Source organism: Carcharhinus amblyrhynchos, unplaced genomic scaffold (assembly GCF_965287045.1).
Source record: "Carcharhinus amblyrhynchos unplaced genomic scaffold, sCarAmb.v2.hapA chromosome_356, whole genome shotgun sequence".
NCBI classification, from domain to species: Eukaryota; Metazoa; Chordata; class Chondrichthyes; order Carcharhiniformes; family Carcharhinidae; genus Carcharhinus; species Carcharhinus amblyrhynchos.
Window position 1 is genome coordinate 17810 of NW_027650096.1, and position 16185 is coordinate 33994.

The following is a 16185-nucleotide window of genomic DNA, read 5'->3' on the forward strand; positions in this document are numbered from 1 at the left end:
TGTCCCTTAGTGTCCAAAGATGTGCAGGTTAGGGTGGATTGGCCATGCTAAATTGTCCCTTATTAGATGGGGTTACAGGTTTAGGGCCTGTGCAAGATAAAAAGCTGGGTCGGGTGCAGACTGGATGGGCTGAATGGCCTCATTCTGCATTGTATGAACTCCCTAACAGCAGTGTGGGTGTACCTGCAGCATGTGGGACTGCTGAGGAAGGCGGCTTGTCCACCAGCTTATCGAGGGGCGGACAGCAAACGCTGGACCCAGCCAGTGATGGCCAGGTCCCTTGAATCAAAATGATCCGACTTGTTATGGCATTGCTGCTTGTGGGATCTTTCTGTGCGCACTGGCTGACGTGGATTCTGCGCTGGAGCATTGCCTGGACGTACGCTGCTGCAGGGGTTGGGGCGGGGTGGGGCGAGACGGAATTGGGTGTGGGGGGTTGTCGTGCGAGGGGGTGGGAGTGATCGTGCGAGGTGCTGGAACAACGTGCGTTCTCCATCCTGCGGCCTTTTGACTGGGATTTGTTTCTCTCCCTCCTCCTCCTCCCCCGTCCTCTTCTCCTTCCCCCCTCCCCCTCCTCCCCTCTCTCTCCAGCGGGTCTCGCCCCTGGCCCCCGCTGCTGACCTGCCTCCGATGGGCCAGACCATCCAGCCCTCGCAGGCCGCCTCCTTCATGAACGACGCCATCGAGAAGGCCAAGAAGGCGGCCGAGCTGCAGGCCCGCATCCAGACCCAGCTCTCGCTGAAACCCGGCCTGCTTCAGAGCACCAACCTGGTGGGACTCGCCAACCTGCACGCCATGGGCATCGCGCCGCCGTGAGTACCCGCTGCCTGGGGGGGGGGGGGGGGAGAACGGGCACGGGGTGGATTCGTGGGTGTTGGGGACGGGGGCCTGCAACTGGGGTGCGGGGGGGGGGGGGGGTTCCTGCTGTGAGGTGGGAGGATCCCTGCAGTTGGTGGGGAGGGGGTAGGGAGTTCCTGCAATGGTGGGGTAGGGAGAGTGAGTCCCTGCAGTGAGGGGAGAGGAGTCCTTGTTAGGGGGGGGGGGGTGTTCCCTACAGTTTTGGGGGCAGGTGTGGATCCCTGCAGCACTGGCTGCAGTGGGGGGGGGGAGGTGGTCAGGTCGACTGGCCATGCTAAATTCTCCCTTAGTGTACCCGAACAGGTGACTTCATTGCAGTGTTAATGTAAGTCTACTTGTGACTAATAAATGGAGGGGGAGGTGTGGGCCTGCCCTTCTACTCCCCTCTCCCCGTGTGCGTACCCAGCTTCCTCCTCCAGTCTGTTCCGGGTGATGAACCTTCTCCCGATTCCCCACTGAGTTCACGCCATAAGGGGCAGCGGCAGAAGCAGGCCATTCGGCCCGTCAAGTCTGCTCCACCGTTCAAGGAGGTCCTTAGCTGATTCACTAATCCTCAACCCCGCTTTCCCACATTGCCCCTCCAGCTAAATAAAAGTCTACCAGTGACTATCTCCTACTGGTGAATTTCCCCCACCCCGCTCCAGTTCCAGTGTATTCTTCCTGCACGCGCCTACGCACACACGCACGTTTGTGCGCTCGTTCACACTCCTCCTCTCTCCCTCGCCCTCGCGCGCACCCACATGTGGGAACACACCCTGTGCGTCTACCCCATTAGACCCCTACCTTCTCCACCCCTTAATGATGGGAAAGACCCCCCACTGACCACCCCCTCTCTCCAACCTCCCTATTCCTGGAGAAATGATTCCCCCCCCCAGCCCCTCACCCGGCCAGTCTATCCGATCGTCATAACTTCCGGACTCCGTTTCCGCCCCCCCCCCCCCACCCCAATGATGGTTATTTCCTCCCCCCCCCCCGCCCCGCCCAACCAGCCTCTTGTGCCCCTCCTCACAGGTCTGGGAGACCTGTTCTCTGTGCTGAGAGTGCAGCCTCATCAGGGTTCCTAAAGCTATCTGCAAGGTCCGTGCTCAAGTTCTACCCCCCACACTCTCCCTCAGCAGTGAAGCCTCCCTTCCCCCCCCCCCCCCCGGCCTGATGAGCGGACTATTCGACCAGCTGGGGCTGCACCTGATGTTGAGTTGGGGCCGGCCCGCCGCGCTTCTAACCGCTTCTCTCTCCGCCGGCAGCAAAGTGGAGTCGAAGGAGCATCTGAAACCCACGCCCCTGATCCTGGACGACCAGGGCCGGACGGTGGACGCCACGGGCAAGGAGGTGGAGTTGACGCACCGGATGCCCACGCTGAAGGCCAACATCCGGGCGGTCAAACGGGAGCAGTTCAAGCAGCTGCTGCTCAAGGAGAAGCCCAGTGACGACCTGGAGTCCAACACCTTCTACGACCCCCGCGTACCCGTCCTGCCCTCCCAGCGGCAGAAGAGGCTCTTCCGCTTCCACGAGAGGGGCAAGTTCGAAAAGATAGCCCAGAGGATACGGACCAAGGTACCGGAGGCTGCCGGGGAACCCCTGGGCACCTTTCTCACCCACTCCCAAACATAAGGGGAAAGCCAAACAGTGACCACAGCTCTTCAAAAAGACATGCATTAGAGTAGTGAGAAGTTTGGGAGGTGCGATGGCACAGTGGGTTAGCACTGCTGCCTCACAGCGCCAGGGACGTGGGTTTGATTCCGGGCTTGGATCATGCTCTGTGTGGAGTCTGCATGTTCTCCCTGTGTCTGCGTGGGTTTCCTCCGGGTGCTCCGGTTTTCTCCCACAGTCCAAAGATGTGCAGGTTAGGTGGACTGGCTGTGCTAAATTGCCCCTTAATGTCCAAAGATGTGCAGGCTAGGTGGATTGGCCGTGCTAAATTCTCCCTCAGTGTACCTGAAGGGGCGCCAGAGTGTGGTGGCTAGGGGATTTTCACTGTAACTTCATTGCAGTGTTAATGTCAGTCTATTTGCGACTAATAAAGAAACGTTAAACTAGTGTCCTTTAGGGAAGGAAATCTGCCGTCCTTACCCCAGTCTGGCCTACATGTAACTCCAGAGCCACAGTAATGTGGGTGACTCTCAACTGCTCCCTCTGAAATGGCTGGAACAAGAGAGTGAGTCCAAGGAGGTAGTTAGGGATGGGCAGACGGGAGATGACCCAGGGAGGAGGGTGGTGAGGAAAGGCATAGGGAACATTGGGATTTGATTTGATTTATTACTGTCACGTGTATTGGGATACAGTGAAAAGTATTGTTTCTTGCGCGCTATACAGACAAAGCATACTGTTCATAGAGAAAGAAAGGAGAGGGTGCAGAATGTAATGTTACAGTCACAGCGAGGGTGTAGAGAAAGATCAGCTTAATGCGAGGTAGGTCCATTCAAAAGTCTGACAGCAGCAGGGAAGAAGCTGTCCTTGAGTCGGTCGGTACGTGACCTCAGACTTTTGTATCTTTTTCCCGATGGAAGAAGGTGGAAGAGAGAATGTCCGGGGTGTGTGGGGGGTCCTTGATTATGCCGGCTGCTTTTCCCCGAGGCAGCGGGAAGTGTAGACAGAGTCAATGGATGGGAGGCTGGTTTGTGTGATGGGATTGGGGCTACATTTACGACCCTTTTGTACTTCCTTGTGGTCTTGGGCAGAGCAGGAGCCCAGACCAAGCTGTGATACAACCAGAAAGAATGCTTTCTATGGGGCATCTGAAAAAGTTGGTGAGAGTTGTAGCAGACATGCCAAATTTCCTTCGTCTTCTGGGAAAGTAGACGTGTTGGTGGGCTATTGTGTCACTAATGCAGGGTAGTAAGGGCGTGGAATGCCCTGCCTGCAACAGTTGTGGACTCGCCAACTTTAAGGGCGTTCAAATGGTCAGTGGATAGGCTTATGGATAACATGGGAATAGTTTAGATTCGAAGGTTATTAGATTGGTTCCGCTGGTCGGTGCAACATCGAGGGCCGAAGGGCCTGTACTGCGCTGTAACGTTCTATGTTCTAATGCGGTCCTCGTGTTCTGAGTCTAGGCGCAGCTCGAGAAACTGCAGACCGAGATCGCTCAGGCGGCTAAGAAGACAGGGATCCAGACCTCGACCAAGCTCGCTCTGATCGCCCCCAAAAAGGAGCTGAGGGAAGGAGAGGTGCCGGAAATTGAGTGGTGGGACTCCTACATCATTCAAGGCGGAACTGAACTGTGAGTTCCAAGCGTCGGGCTGGGGGGAGCATTGTCTTTGCACCCCTGCTACCTCACATGGTCGCACACACGCTCGGGACATGTACAAGAGCAGGGATGGACTTCTGAGGCTGTGTAAGGCTCTGGGTCAGACCCCATTTGGAGAATTGTGAGCAGTTTTGGGCCCCGTATCTAAGGAAGGATGTGCCGGCCTTGGAAAGGGTCCAGAGGAGGTTCACAAGAATGATCCCTGGAATAAAAGGGGGAGAAGGCAGGAAAATGGGGATGAGAAACATATCAGCTGTAATCGAATGGTTTTAATAACCCCTGATCCCCTTATTAATCAGGAACCTATCTATCTCTGTCTTAAAGACACTCAGTGACCCGGCCTCCTCTGCTGCAAAGAGTTCCACAGATTCCCCACTCTCTGGCTGAAGAAATTCCTCCTCATCTCTGTTTTAAAGGAGCGTCCCTTTAGCCTGAGGTTGTGCCCTCGGGTTCTAGTTTTTCCTACTAGTGGAAACATCCTCTCCACGTCCACTCTATCCAGGGCCTCGCAGTATCCTGTAAGTTTCAATAAGATCCCCCCCTCATCCTTCTAAACTCCAACGAGTACAGACCCAGAGTCCTCAACCCGTTCCTCATCCGACAAGCTCTTCATTCCACGGATCATTCTTGTGAACTTCCTCCAATGATTCCAATATCGCCCTCATTCCAGAGATGAGGGGTTTGTCATGTGAAGAGAGATTGAACAGTTTAGGCCGATACTCTCTGGAATTCAGAAGAATGGGGGGAGATCACATTGAGGTTTACAGGACGATAAAAGGTTTGGATAAAGTAGACGGGGAGCGGATGCTTCCTCTTGTGGGACATTCCAGGACGAGAGGTCTCAGGATGAAGGGCAGCAAATTTAAAACAGAGTGGGAGGAGAAACTACTCCCAAAGGGTTGTGAATCTGTGGAATTCGCTGCCCCAAAGTGCAGCGGATGCCGGGACAGTGAGTACATTTAAGGAGGGGTTGGACAGATTTTTAATGGGTTGAAGAGTTACGGGCAGAAGGCAGGAAAATGGGGATGAGGAGCATAACAGCCAGGATGGAATGGTGGACTGGATTCCATGGTCCGGATGGCTTCATTCTGCACCTACATCTGATGAACTCATTCCAGGCACTGCTAACTTGTGTGTGTATAGGGTGTGGGGGTGGGTGTTGAGGCCTGTACCTGTCATCGTGCTATCTCTCTCCTTTGCTCCGTCTTTCTTTGAGTAATGTGACTTGCTTTCGTGTACAGATCTCCGGAGAACCTGACGAATGAACAGAACTTTCACGGCATCACCAACTTGGTGGAGCATCCGACCCAGATCAGTCCTCCAGGTGCGTAAGTTACAGAGGAGGGTATAATGTTGGCGCCCCCTCAGTGCCGACCCTCTAACACGATTGAGCTCCCTCCATCCGCAGCCGTGTAGCTGCTGTCTGTTTTGGGCTGATGGATGTTATGTTTCTCTCTGTCTCTCCCACCCCGCACCCCGCGCAGTGGACACAGACAAGGCGGTGACACTGGGCGTTTACCTGACAAAGAAGGAACAGAAGAAGTTGCGGCGGCAGACCCGCAGGGAGGGCCTGAAGGAGATGCAGGAGAAGATCCGCCTCGGCCTCATGCCACCTCCTGAGCCCAAAGGTAAGGAGACACCCCACCCTCACACACGACTGAGGAGCAGGCCATTCGGCCCATCGAGTCTGTACCGCCATGGCTGATACATTTCTCATCCCCATTCTCCTGCCTTTTCCCCTGATCCCCTTATTAATCAGGAACCTATCGATCTCTGTCTTAAAGACACTCAGTGACCCGGCCTCCTCTGCGGCAACGAATTCCACAGATTCCCCACTCTCTGGCTGAAGAAATTCCTCCTCATCTCTGTTTTAAAGGATCGTCCCTTTAGCCTGAGGTTGTACCCTCAGATCCTGGTCTCTCCGATGAATGGAAACCTCTTCCCCATGTGCAGTTTATCCAGGCCTTTCAGTATTGACAGTCATGTCATTGCAGTGTTAATTAAGGCTTACTTGTGACCAATAAATAAACTTCACTCTGTAAGTTTCAATAAGATCCCCGCACCCCCCCCCATCCTTCTAAACTCCAACGAGTACAGACCCAGAGTCCTCAACCCATTCCTCATACGACAAGCTCTTCATTCCAGGGATCATTCTTGTGAACCTCCTCTGGACCCTTTCCAAGGCCAGCACATCGTTCCTTAGATACAGGGCCCAAAACTGCTCACAATTCTCCAAATGGGGTCTGAAACGCTCCTGGTCCTAGCTCCCAAATCGTGAGTGTGGAATCGACCTTCTGGAAAGATATGGGGCGAAACTATTCAGCTGGTTAGAAGGGGTGACCTTTTGTGATCTTTTTGGACAAAAGGCGTAGGTAGGAGGAGGATTGGAATGAGGCACTCAGTGTTACAATGGGCGGCGTGGGCTTGTAGGGCCAAAGAGCCTGTTTCCTGTGCTGTGTTGTTCTTTATTCAAAGGGAACTCAGTACCCCGCACCCTCCCTCCGCTCCTCCCTGAACTCCCATAACCAGAAGGTTATTCCGGACCCATCACCTCAACCACGTAGAAGGACAGTGAGGGCAGCAGACACATGGGGAACACCACCACCTGCAAGATCCCCCTCCGAGCCACTCACCGACATATAAATACTGTGGCTCCCAGAGCAGGTCAGAGGCTGGGAATCCTGTGGAGAGTAACTCACCTCCTGACTCCCCCCAAAGCCTGTCCACCGTCTACAAGGACACAAGTCAGGAGTGTGATGGGACAATCTCCACTTGCCTGGATGAGTGTGGCTCCAACAACACTCGAGAAGCTCGACACCATCCAGGACAGAGCAGCCTCGCTCGATCGACACGCTAACCACAAACACTCACTCCCTCCACCACCCACACAGCCCTGTGTACCATCTACAAGATGCCCCGCAGCGACTCACCAAGGCTCCTTCAACAGCACCTTCCAAACCCACCACCTCTACCATCTAGAAGGACAAGGGTGGGGGGGGGGGCAGCAGACACATGGGGAACACCACCCTCTGCAAGTTCCCCCCTCTGAGCCACTCACCATCCCAACTTGGAATGATATTGACCTTTTTTGTCCCCGCAGTGCGAATCTCCAACCTGATGCGGGTTCTGGGAACTGAAGCTGTTCAGGACCCAACCAAGGTAGAAGCTCATGTCCGTGCACAGATGGCCAAGAGGCTAAAGTAAGTGGACACAAAGGGGTGGAGGAGAGAGTGGGGGCTGGCCTGGCAAGGTGCGCAGTTTCCATGGGTGATCGGTGTATGTAATGGGGATGTCCAGAGAGTGAAACAGTGGCGGCTCGGTGCCCAGGGAGCGCCGCACTGTGGGAGGGTCGGTGCCCAGGGAGCACCGCACTGTGGGGAGGGTCGGTGCCGAGGGAGCGCCGCACTGTGGGGAGGGTCGGTGCCGAGGGAGCGCCGCACTGCGGGAGGGTCGGTGCCGAGGGGGCGCCGCACTGCGGGAGGGTCGGTGCCGAGGGAGCGCCGCACTGTGGGAGGGTCGGTGCCGAGGGAGCGCCGCACTGTGGGAGGGTCGGTGCCGAGGGGGCGCCGCACTGTGGGAGGGTCGGTGCCGAGGGAGCGCCGCACTGCGGGAGGGTCAGTGCTGAGAGAGCGCTGCGCTGTGGGGTGGGTGCCGAGGGAGCGCCGCACTGTGGGGAGGGTCGGTGCTGAGGGAGCGCCGCACTGCGGGAGGGTCGGTGCCGAGGGAGCGTCGCACTGCGGGAGGGTCGGTGCCGAGGGAGCGCCGCACTGTGGGAGGGTCGGTGCCGAGGGAGCGTCGCACTGCGGGAGGGTCGGTGCCGAGGGAGCGTCGCACTGTGGGAGGGTCGGTGCCGAGGGAGCGTCGCACTGCGGGAGGGTCGGTGCCGAGGGAGCGCCGCACTGTGGGAGGGTCGGTGCCGAGGGGGCGCCGCACTGTGGGGAGGGTTGGTGCTGAGGGAGCGCCGCACTGTGGGAGGGTCGGTGCTGAGGGAACGTCGCACTGCGGGAGGGTCGGTGTCGAGGGAGCGCCGCACTGTGGGAGGGTTGGTGCTGAGGGAGCGCCGCACTGTGGGAGGGTCGGTGCTGAGGGAACGTCGCACTGCGGGAGGGTCGGTGTCGAGGGAGCGCCGCACTGTGGGAGGGTTGGTGCTGAGGGAGCGCCGCACTGCGGGAGGGTCGGTGCCGAGGGAGCGCCGCACTGTGGGAGGGTCGGTGCTGAGGGAGCGCCGCACTGTGGGAGGGTCGGTGCTGAGGGAACGTCGCACTGCGGGAGGGTCGGTGCCGAGGGGGCGCTGCACTGTGGGAGGGTCGGTGCTGAGGGAGCGCCGCACTGTGGGAGGGTCGGTGCTGAGGGAGCGCCGCACTGTGGGAGGGTCGGTGCTGAGGGAGCGCCGCACTGTGGGAGGGTTGGTGTCGAGGGAACGTCGCACTGCGGGAGGGTCGGTGCTGAGGGAGCGCCGCACTGCGGGAGGGTCGGTGCTGAGGGAGTGCCGCACTGCGGGAGGGTCGGTGCCGAGGGAGCGCCGCACTGTGGGAGGGTCGGTGCTGAGGGAGCGCCGCACTGCGGGAGGGTTGGTGCTGAGGGAGCGCCGCACTGCGGGAGGGTCGGTGCCGAGGGAGCGCCGCACTGTGGGAGGGTCGGTGCCGAGGGAGCGCCGCACTGTGGGAGGGTCGGTGCTGAGGGAACGTCGCACTGCGGGAGGGTCGGTGCTGAGGGAGCGCCGCACTGTGGGAGGGTCGGTGCTGAGGGAACGTCGCACTGCGGGAGGGTCGGTGCCGAGGGAGCGCCGCACTGTGGGAGGGTCGGTGCTGAGGGAGCGCCGCACTGTGGGAGGGTCGGTGCTGAGGGAACGTCGCACTGCGGGAGGGTCGGTGCCGAGGGAGCGCCGCACTGTGGGAGGGTCGGTGCTGAGGGAGCGCCGCACTGTGGGAGGGTCGGTGCTGAGGGAGCGCCGCACTGTGGGAGGGTTGGTGTCGAGGGAACGTCGCACTGCGGGAGGGTCGGTGCTGAGGGAGCGCCGCACTGCGGGAGGGTCGGTGCTGAGGGAGTGCCGCACTGTGGGAGGGTCGGTGCTGAGGGAGCGCCGCACTGCGGGAGGGTCGGTGCTGAGGGAGTGCCGCACTGTGGGGAGGGTCGGTGCCGAGGGGGCGCCGCACTGTGGGAGGGTCGGTGCTGAGGGAGCGCCGCACTGTGGGAGGGTCAGTGCCGAGGGAGCGCCGCGCTGCGGGGTGGGTGCCAAGGGGGCGCCGCACTGTTGTGGTACGATGGGTTGTTGTGGAGGGGGGAGGGTGGTGTGTGGGCCGGGGTAAGGGGTGTTGCCTGGCACTGATCCCCGTGAGTCTGGCTGAGCTATAGCAGAAAGGGGATGTCACTGTCCCACTCTGACCTGCTCCATGTCCTGTTTGCTCTCAGAGCTCACCAGGATGCCAACAGTGCTCGCAAACTGACAGCCGACCAGCGGAGGGAGAAGAAGATGAAGAAGCTGAAGGAAGATGTGTCCCAGGGAGTCCACATCGCTGTGTACCGGTAAGAGCTCGCTGGAGCGGCAACCCGCAACACTGCTCATCTCTGTCCCCACAACGTCCCGTCCTCACTCCCAAAAACCACCCCTCCCTAGAACGACTGATTGACACCACACGGGGGGGGGGTGATGTCCCAGTGGGGTTATCGCTAGACTATTAACCCAGATACTCAGCTAATGTTCTGGGGGACCCGGGTTCGAATCCCACCACGGCAGATGGTGGAATTTGAATTCAATAAAAAATATCTGGAATTAAGAATCTACTGATGACCCATTGTCGGAAAAACACATCTGATTCCCTTTAGGGAAGGAAATCTGCTGTCCTGACCCCGGTCTGGCCTACATGTGACTCCAGAGAAACACAGCAATGTGGTTGACTCTCAACTGCCCCTCCAAGGGCAACTAGGGATGGGTAATAAATAGTGGCCCAGCCAGTGACACCCATGTCCCAGGAATGAATTCTGAAAAACACTCGTGCTTGGCGCTCCCTTGGCGCCGACCCTCCCGCAGTGCGGCGCTCTGTGTAACTAATGATCTATTATTTACAGAATCCGAAACCTGAGCAACTCAGCGAAGAAATTCAAAGTAGAGACAAATGCTGCACAGCTGTACCTGACGGGAACAGTGGTCCTGCACAAAGACGTTAACGTGGTCGTGGTGGAGGGAGGTGAGGAAATCTGGGCATAGGCCCTGTACCTGTCCTGGGAGTGTTTGATGGGGGACAGTGTAGAGGGAGCTTTACTCTGTATCTAACCCCGTGCTGTACCTGTCCTGGGAGTGTTTGATGGGGACAGTGTAGAGGGAGCTTTACTCTGTATCTAACCCTGTGCTGTACCTGTCCTGGGAGTGTTTGATGGGGGACAGTGTCGAGGGAGCTTTACTCTGTATCTAACCCTGTGCTGTACCTGTCCTGGGAGTGTTTGATGGTGGGACAGTGTAGAGGGAGCTTTACTCTGTATCTAACCCCGTGCTGTACCTGTCCTGGGAGTGTTTGATGGGGGGGACAGTGTAAAGGGAGCTTTACTCTGTATCTAACCCCGTGCTGTACCTGTCCTGGGAGTGTTTGATGGAGGGACAGTGTAGAGGGAGCTTTACTCTGTATCTAACCCCGTGCTGTACCTGTCCTGGGAGTGTTTGATGGGGGACAGTGTCGAGGGAGCTTTACTCTGTATCTAACCCTGTGCTGTACCTGTCCTGGGAGTGTTTGATGGGGGACAGTGTCGAGGGAGCTTTACTCTGTATCTAACCCCGTGCTGTACCTGTCCTGGGAGTGTTTGATGGGGGACAGTGTAGAGGGAGCTTTACTCTGTATCTAACCCCGTGCTGTCCCTGTCCTGGGAGTGTTTGATGGGGGACAGTGTCGAGGGAGCTTTACTCTGTATCTAACCCCGTGCTGTACCTGTCCTGGGAGTGTTTGATGGGGGGGACAGTGTAGAGGGAGCTTTACTCTGTATCTAACCCCGTGTTGTACCTGTCCTGGGAGTGTTTGATGGGGGGACAGTGTAGAGGGAGCTTTACTCTGTATCTAACCCCGTGCTGTACCTGTCCTGGGAGTGTTTGATGGGGGGACGGTGTAGAGGGAGCTTTACTCTGTATCTAACCCTGTGCTGTACCTGTCCTGGGAGTGTTTGATGGGGGACAGTGTCGAGGGAGCTTTACTCTGTATCTAACCCCGTGCTGTACCTGTCCTGGGAGTGTTTGATGGGGGGGACAGTGTAGAGGGAGCTTTACTCTGTATCTAACCCCGTGTTGTACCTGTCCTGGGAGTGTTTGATGGGGGGACAGTGTAGAGGGAGCTTTACTCTGTATCTAACCCCGTGCTGTACCTGTCCTGGGAGTGTTTGATGGGGGGACGGTGTAGAGGGAGCTTTACTCTGTATCTAACCCTGTGCTGTACCTGTCCTGGGAGTGTTTGATGGGGGACAGTGTCGAGGGAGCTTTACTCTGTATCTAACCCCGTGCTGTACCTGTCCTGGGAGTGTTTGATGGGGGACAGTGTCGAGGGAGCTTTACTCTGTATCTAACCCCGTGCTGTACCTGTCCTGGGAGTGTTTGATGGGGGGACAGTGTAGAGGGAGCTTTACTCTGTATCTAACCCCGTGCTGTACCTGTCCTAGGAGTGTTTGATGGGGGGACAGTGTAGAGGGAGCTTTACTCTGTATCTAACCCCGTGCTGTCCCTGTCCTGGGAGTGTTTGATGGGGGGACAGTGTAGAGGGAGCTTTACTCTGTATCTAACCCCGTGCTGTACCTGTCCTGGGAGTGTTTGATGGGGGGGACAGTGTAGAGGGAGCTTTACTCTGTATCTAACCCCGTGTTGTACCTGTCCTGGGAGTGTTTGATGGGGGGACAGTGTAGAGGGAGCTTTACTCTGTATCTAACCCCGTGCTGTACCTGTCCTGGGAGTGTTTGATGGGGGGACTGTGTAGACGGAGCTTTACTCTGTATCTAACCCCGTGTTGTACCTGTCCTGGGGGTGTTTGATGGGGGGACAGTGTAGAGGGAGCTTTACTCTGTATCTAACCCCGTGCTGTACCTGTCCTGGGAGTGTTTGATGGGGTGACAGTGTAGAGGGAGCTTTACTCTGTAACTAACCCCGTGTTGTACCTGTCCTGGGAGTGTTTGATGGGGGACAGTGTAGAGGGAGCTTTACTCTGTATCTAACCCCGTGCTGTACCTGTCTTTTCTGTTCAGGTCCCAAAGCGCAGAAGAAGTTTAAACGTTTGATGCTGCATCGTATCAAGTGGGCCGAGCAGACGGCCACCTCGCGGGACGATGGTGAGTCACCCGTTTCTGCTGGAGGCGTCAGTGATAGTGGCGGGAGGGTTCCCTTGCGTGTGTCACTGCCTGGATTGTACTCTCCGATAATCAATGAAGCAGGGTGAAGGGGTGACCAAGCAGATCCTTGGGGCTCTCAGTGGCTAATTCACCCAGTAGCCACGTTGGACTCATTCCACAGCTCTTCCCAGGAGGCTAGCACAGGCCTGATGGGCCGAATCATAGAATCCCTACAGGCAGAAGGAGGCCATTTGGCCCATTGAATCTGCACCGATCACAATCTCGCCTATCGCCGTAACTCCACTTATTTACCCTGATAGTTCTCCTGACACTTCGGGGCGATTTAGCATGGCCAATCCACCTAACCTGTACATCTTTCAACACTAAGGGACAATTTAGCATGGCCAATCCATCTAACCTGCACATCTTTGGACACTAATGGCAATATAGCATGGCCAATCCACCCTAACCTGCACATCATTAGACTGTGGGAGGTAACCAGAGCACCCGGAGGAAACCCATGCAGAGACGAGGGAGAATGTGCAGACTCGGCACAGGCAGGGACCTGAGGCTGGAATCGAACCTGCCTCCCTGGTGTTGAGGCAGCAGTGCTAACCATTGTGCCACCTTCTGTGTAGCCGAGTCCTCTGCTCCAGTTGCCTGGCTGCACCTCACAAGGAAACACCTCACTCTGCTGGTTGACGTGTGGACGGGGCCCAGGTTGTTGGGTTCTTCTCTGAGCGTTGTCCGCAGCACTCGGATTGAGTTCCCCTCTCGGGGTCTGGATTTCGCAATCTCAAGCCTTTGCTTTTGCCTTTCTCCTCTCACAGATGACGATGGATCGGATGACGAGGTTGTTAAGAAGATGAATAAGTGTGTGCTGGTGTGGGAGGTAAGTCAGGAGTGGCATTCTGTTGCTCGCTCTGCCCCTGCTCCCCGGCCCAGGAGCCTGAGAGCCACCTTTTAACATACAATTTTACCAGTTACAGTTTTGCAATAGCGTGCATCAGGAGAAAAGATAGTCAGTGAATGCCGACTACCCTCTCTGACCTAACAATACATGTGTGAAATTGATCTACTTCTTCTGAACACTTCGATCTTCCACCCAGTTTGTCACCCAAACTGGAGGGGCCAATTACAATATTACACATCATTACCTTCCCACGATAACACTCCACTCGTCAGCAGAGCTCGTTCGTCCACTGCAACCGAAAGTTCCTCCCCCGTTACTAAGAAATCTGACCATGTAAATCTGGTAGATTCAAGGACATTCACTTGACGCTTGCAAATTTTAATCGGTAAAGGGAGTCCACTTTCTTGCTTGAATCCGGCTCCCTTTATCTGCCTGAGAAACTACCAGTTTCGCCAACCAGGAGAGGGCAGCATGGTGGCACAGTGGGTTAGCACTGCTGCCTCTCAGCACCAGAAACTCGGGTTCAGTTCCTGGCTCGGGTCACTGTCTGTGTGGAGTCTGCATGTTCTCTCCGTGTCTGTGTGGGTTTCCTCCAGGTGCTCCGGTTTCTTCCCACGGTCCAAAAGTGTGCAAGTTTGGTGTGTTGGCCATGCTAAATTGGCCCTTGGTGTCCAAAGATGTGTAGGTTAGGGGGATTGGCCATGCCAAATTGTCCCTTGGTGTCCAAAGATGTGCAGGGTATGAGAATTGGCCATGCTAAATTGGCCCTTGGTGTCCAAAGATGTGCAGGTTAGGTGGATTGGCCATGCTAAATTCTCTGTGTACCTGAACAGGTGCCGGAGTGTGGCGACTAGGGAATTTTCAGAGTAACTCCATTGCAGTGTTAATGTGAACCTTACTTGAGACAAATAAGTAAAGTTTAAATTTTGAACGCACTCCCATACATTCCAGATCCCCTGATTAACTTGCAACTGCCTAACCCAGGCTGATAAGGAGAACTGCTCTCTCTTTCCTCCATTATCTCAAAGAATTCGGTTTGTCTGCTCCTGCTTACTTCCCATCATGCTCAGCAGTTTGATGGTCGGCTGACCAAGATTCACAAAGCACACGTTAAGAACACAGTTTAATTTCATAGTACTTGGTTAACTTCAGGTTACTGTTGCAATGTTTGGTACAATAATTGTAGATTGGGAGGTAGTAAGTTAGAAATTGTAAAATGCTTGGGGGGGAAAGCATTGTGTGGTCCCCTTAAAAGGTTAGAGAGTTAAAAGTACACAGAGAGCCCAAACTGAAACATTAGTATTGAAAGGCCAAGCAGCAGGGTTACCAAGACAACGGGTTTTTCAATTCAGCCAATCAATTTGAATCAGGCTAAAAACCTATTAAATTTAAACCTGACAACCGAAGACCAATCCTGTTGCGGGAAATATTGATATGTCATCACGGGTATAAAAGAGGGGGGACAGTGGGTCAAAGAGGGGAGAGCAGCTGCCAGAACTAACAGCTCTCATGGCTTCATCTGAAGCACTGTCTACATGGCAAAGATACCAGAGAAGTTCCAGACAGATGAACAAACAGAGAAGGCCCAGAATATTTCGGAAGAAACAAAACCTTGTGTAATTTAGTGAGGGACTAATTAAAATTTTGTTAATGAGTGGGAATTGTATTTATTGGAAGAGTCTACCATTAGAATCTTGTTTTATTCGAGAATAATTAATAATTAGAAGGGATTTATTCAGTTTAATAGTTTAGTTCATTTGTTCATTTAGTTAGATAAATTGTTAGGTGTTGATTTGAGTGTGTTGGGAGTTATTTCATATTTTACCACTAGAGGTTGCTGAAGAGCAGGTCACACCACTTTGTGCACTTTTTACAGATTATAAGGTGAGGCATTCCTCTTTGGGTGATTAGATTTTTGGTGGGGTGTTGAATTTACCTCTGCTTTAGTAAAGTTCAGTTATTCGTCACAAGTATGGCTTGCATTAACACTGCAATAAAGTTACTGTGAAATTCCCCTCGTCACCACACGCTGGTAACACTGAGGGAGAATTTAGTGAGTAACTAGCATGTCTTTCAGACTGTGGGAGGAAACCGGAGCACGCGGAGGAAACCCACGCAGACAGTGACCTGAACCGGGAATCAAACCCAGGGTCCCTGGCACTGAGGCAGCAGTGCTAACCCACTTTGTCACCCTTATAACATTATACAGACAATATCTTCACATATATTGCATTAGGCACATGGTAAATCCTTGCTCTATGTCTATAAGGCACCTTGTAATCTTCACCTAAAGCTAGTCTACTTATGACAGTAACTTTAAAGCGAGGGTTTTTTACATTCGGAGTTTTATACTAGCCCTCCTTCAGGGTAGCTGACTGTATTCGTAACGCCCTGAATGTTTTGTTCTCTCTCTTTAACCCTCCCCACCTCCAGGGAACGGCGAAGGAGCGAAGTTTTGGTGACATGAAATTTAAGCAGTGTCCGACGGAGAGCATGGCCCGGGAGCACTTCAAGAAGCACAGAGTCGAACAGTATTGGGACCTGGCCATTAGCGAATCGGTGCTGGAGGTTACCGAGGACTGAGGTGGGGAGGGGGGGGCGGCGGCAGTGGGAGGGGGAGGGACAACCCCCCCCCATTCCCCCGCTCATCTTCGGACTGTCTCTTGCCGCTTGGGGTTTTTCACGGGGGTGGGTTGGGAGGGAGGAGGAGGAGGAGGAGAAGCCTTGGTGTAAAGGGGGACTACCGTCTGCCTCTGGAAAGAAGCCAACAGGAGGTTGAAGGATCCCCCCCCCCCCCCCCCCTCCCCCTCACCCTCACCCCCAGCCACTGATCCGTGAGGTTCAGCTTTCTCTGACACTGCGTGCGCCG

The 16185-nt window shown here is 55.2% G+C and overlaps 1 protein-coding gene across 2 annotated transcripts in view; it reads left to right on the top strand.

Moving 5' to 3' along the window:
* Nucleotides 1-15899, top strand: part of prpf3 (PRP3 pre-mRNA processing factor 3 homolog (yeast)) — a 32216-nt gene extending 16317 nt beyond the window's left edge. For both annotated transcript variants that reach the window (XM_080183638.1, XM_080183639.1), the window contains exons 6-16: nucleotides 592-812; nucleotides 2103-2412; nucleotides 3912-4078; nucleotides 5347-5429; nucleotides 5590-5733; nucleotides 7206-7305; nucleotides 9518-9631; nucleotides 10175-10293; nucleotides 12320-12403; nucleotides 13234-13295; nucleotides 15750-15899. In XM_080183638.1, coding sequence (XP_080039764.1) covers nucleotides 592-812; nucleotides 2103-2412; nucleotides 3912-4078; nucleotides 5347-5429; nucleotides 5590-5733; nucleotides 7206-7305; nucleotides 9518-9631; nucleotides 10175-10293; nucleotides 12320-12403; nucleotides 13234-13295; nucleotides 15750-15899 — 1554 coding nt within the window. The remainder of the gene's footprint in view (nucleotides 1-591; nucleotides 813-2102; nucleotides 2413-3911; nucleotides 4079-5346; nucleotides 5430-5589; nucleotides 5734-7205; nucleotides 7306-9517; nucleotides 9632-10174; nucleotides 10294-12319; nucleotides 12404-13233; nucleotides 13296-15749) is intronic.
* The last annotated feature ends 286 nt before the right edge of the window (nucleotides 15900-16185 follow it).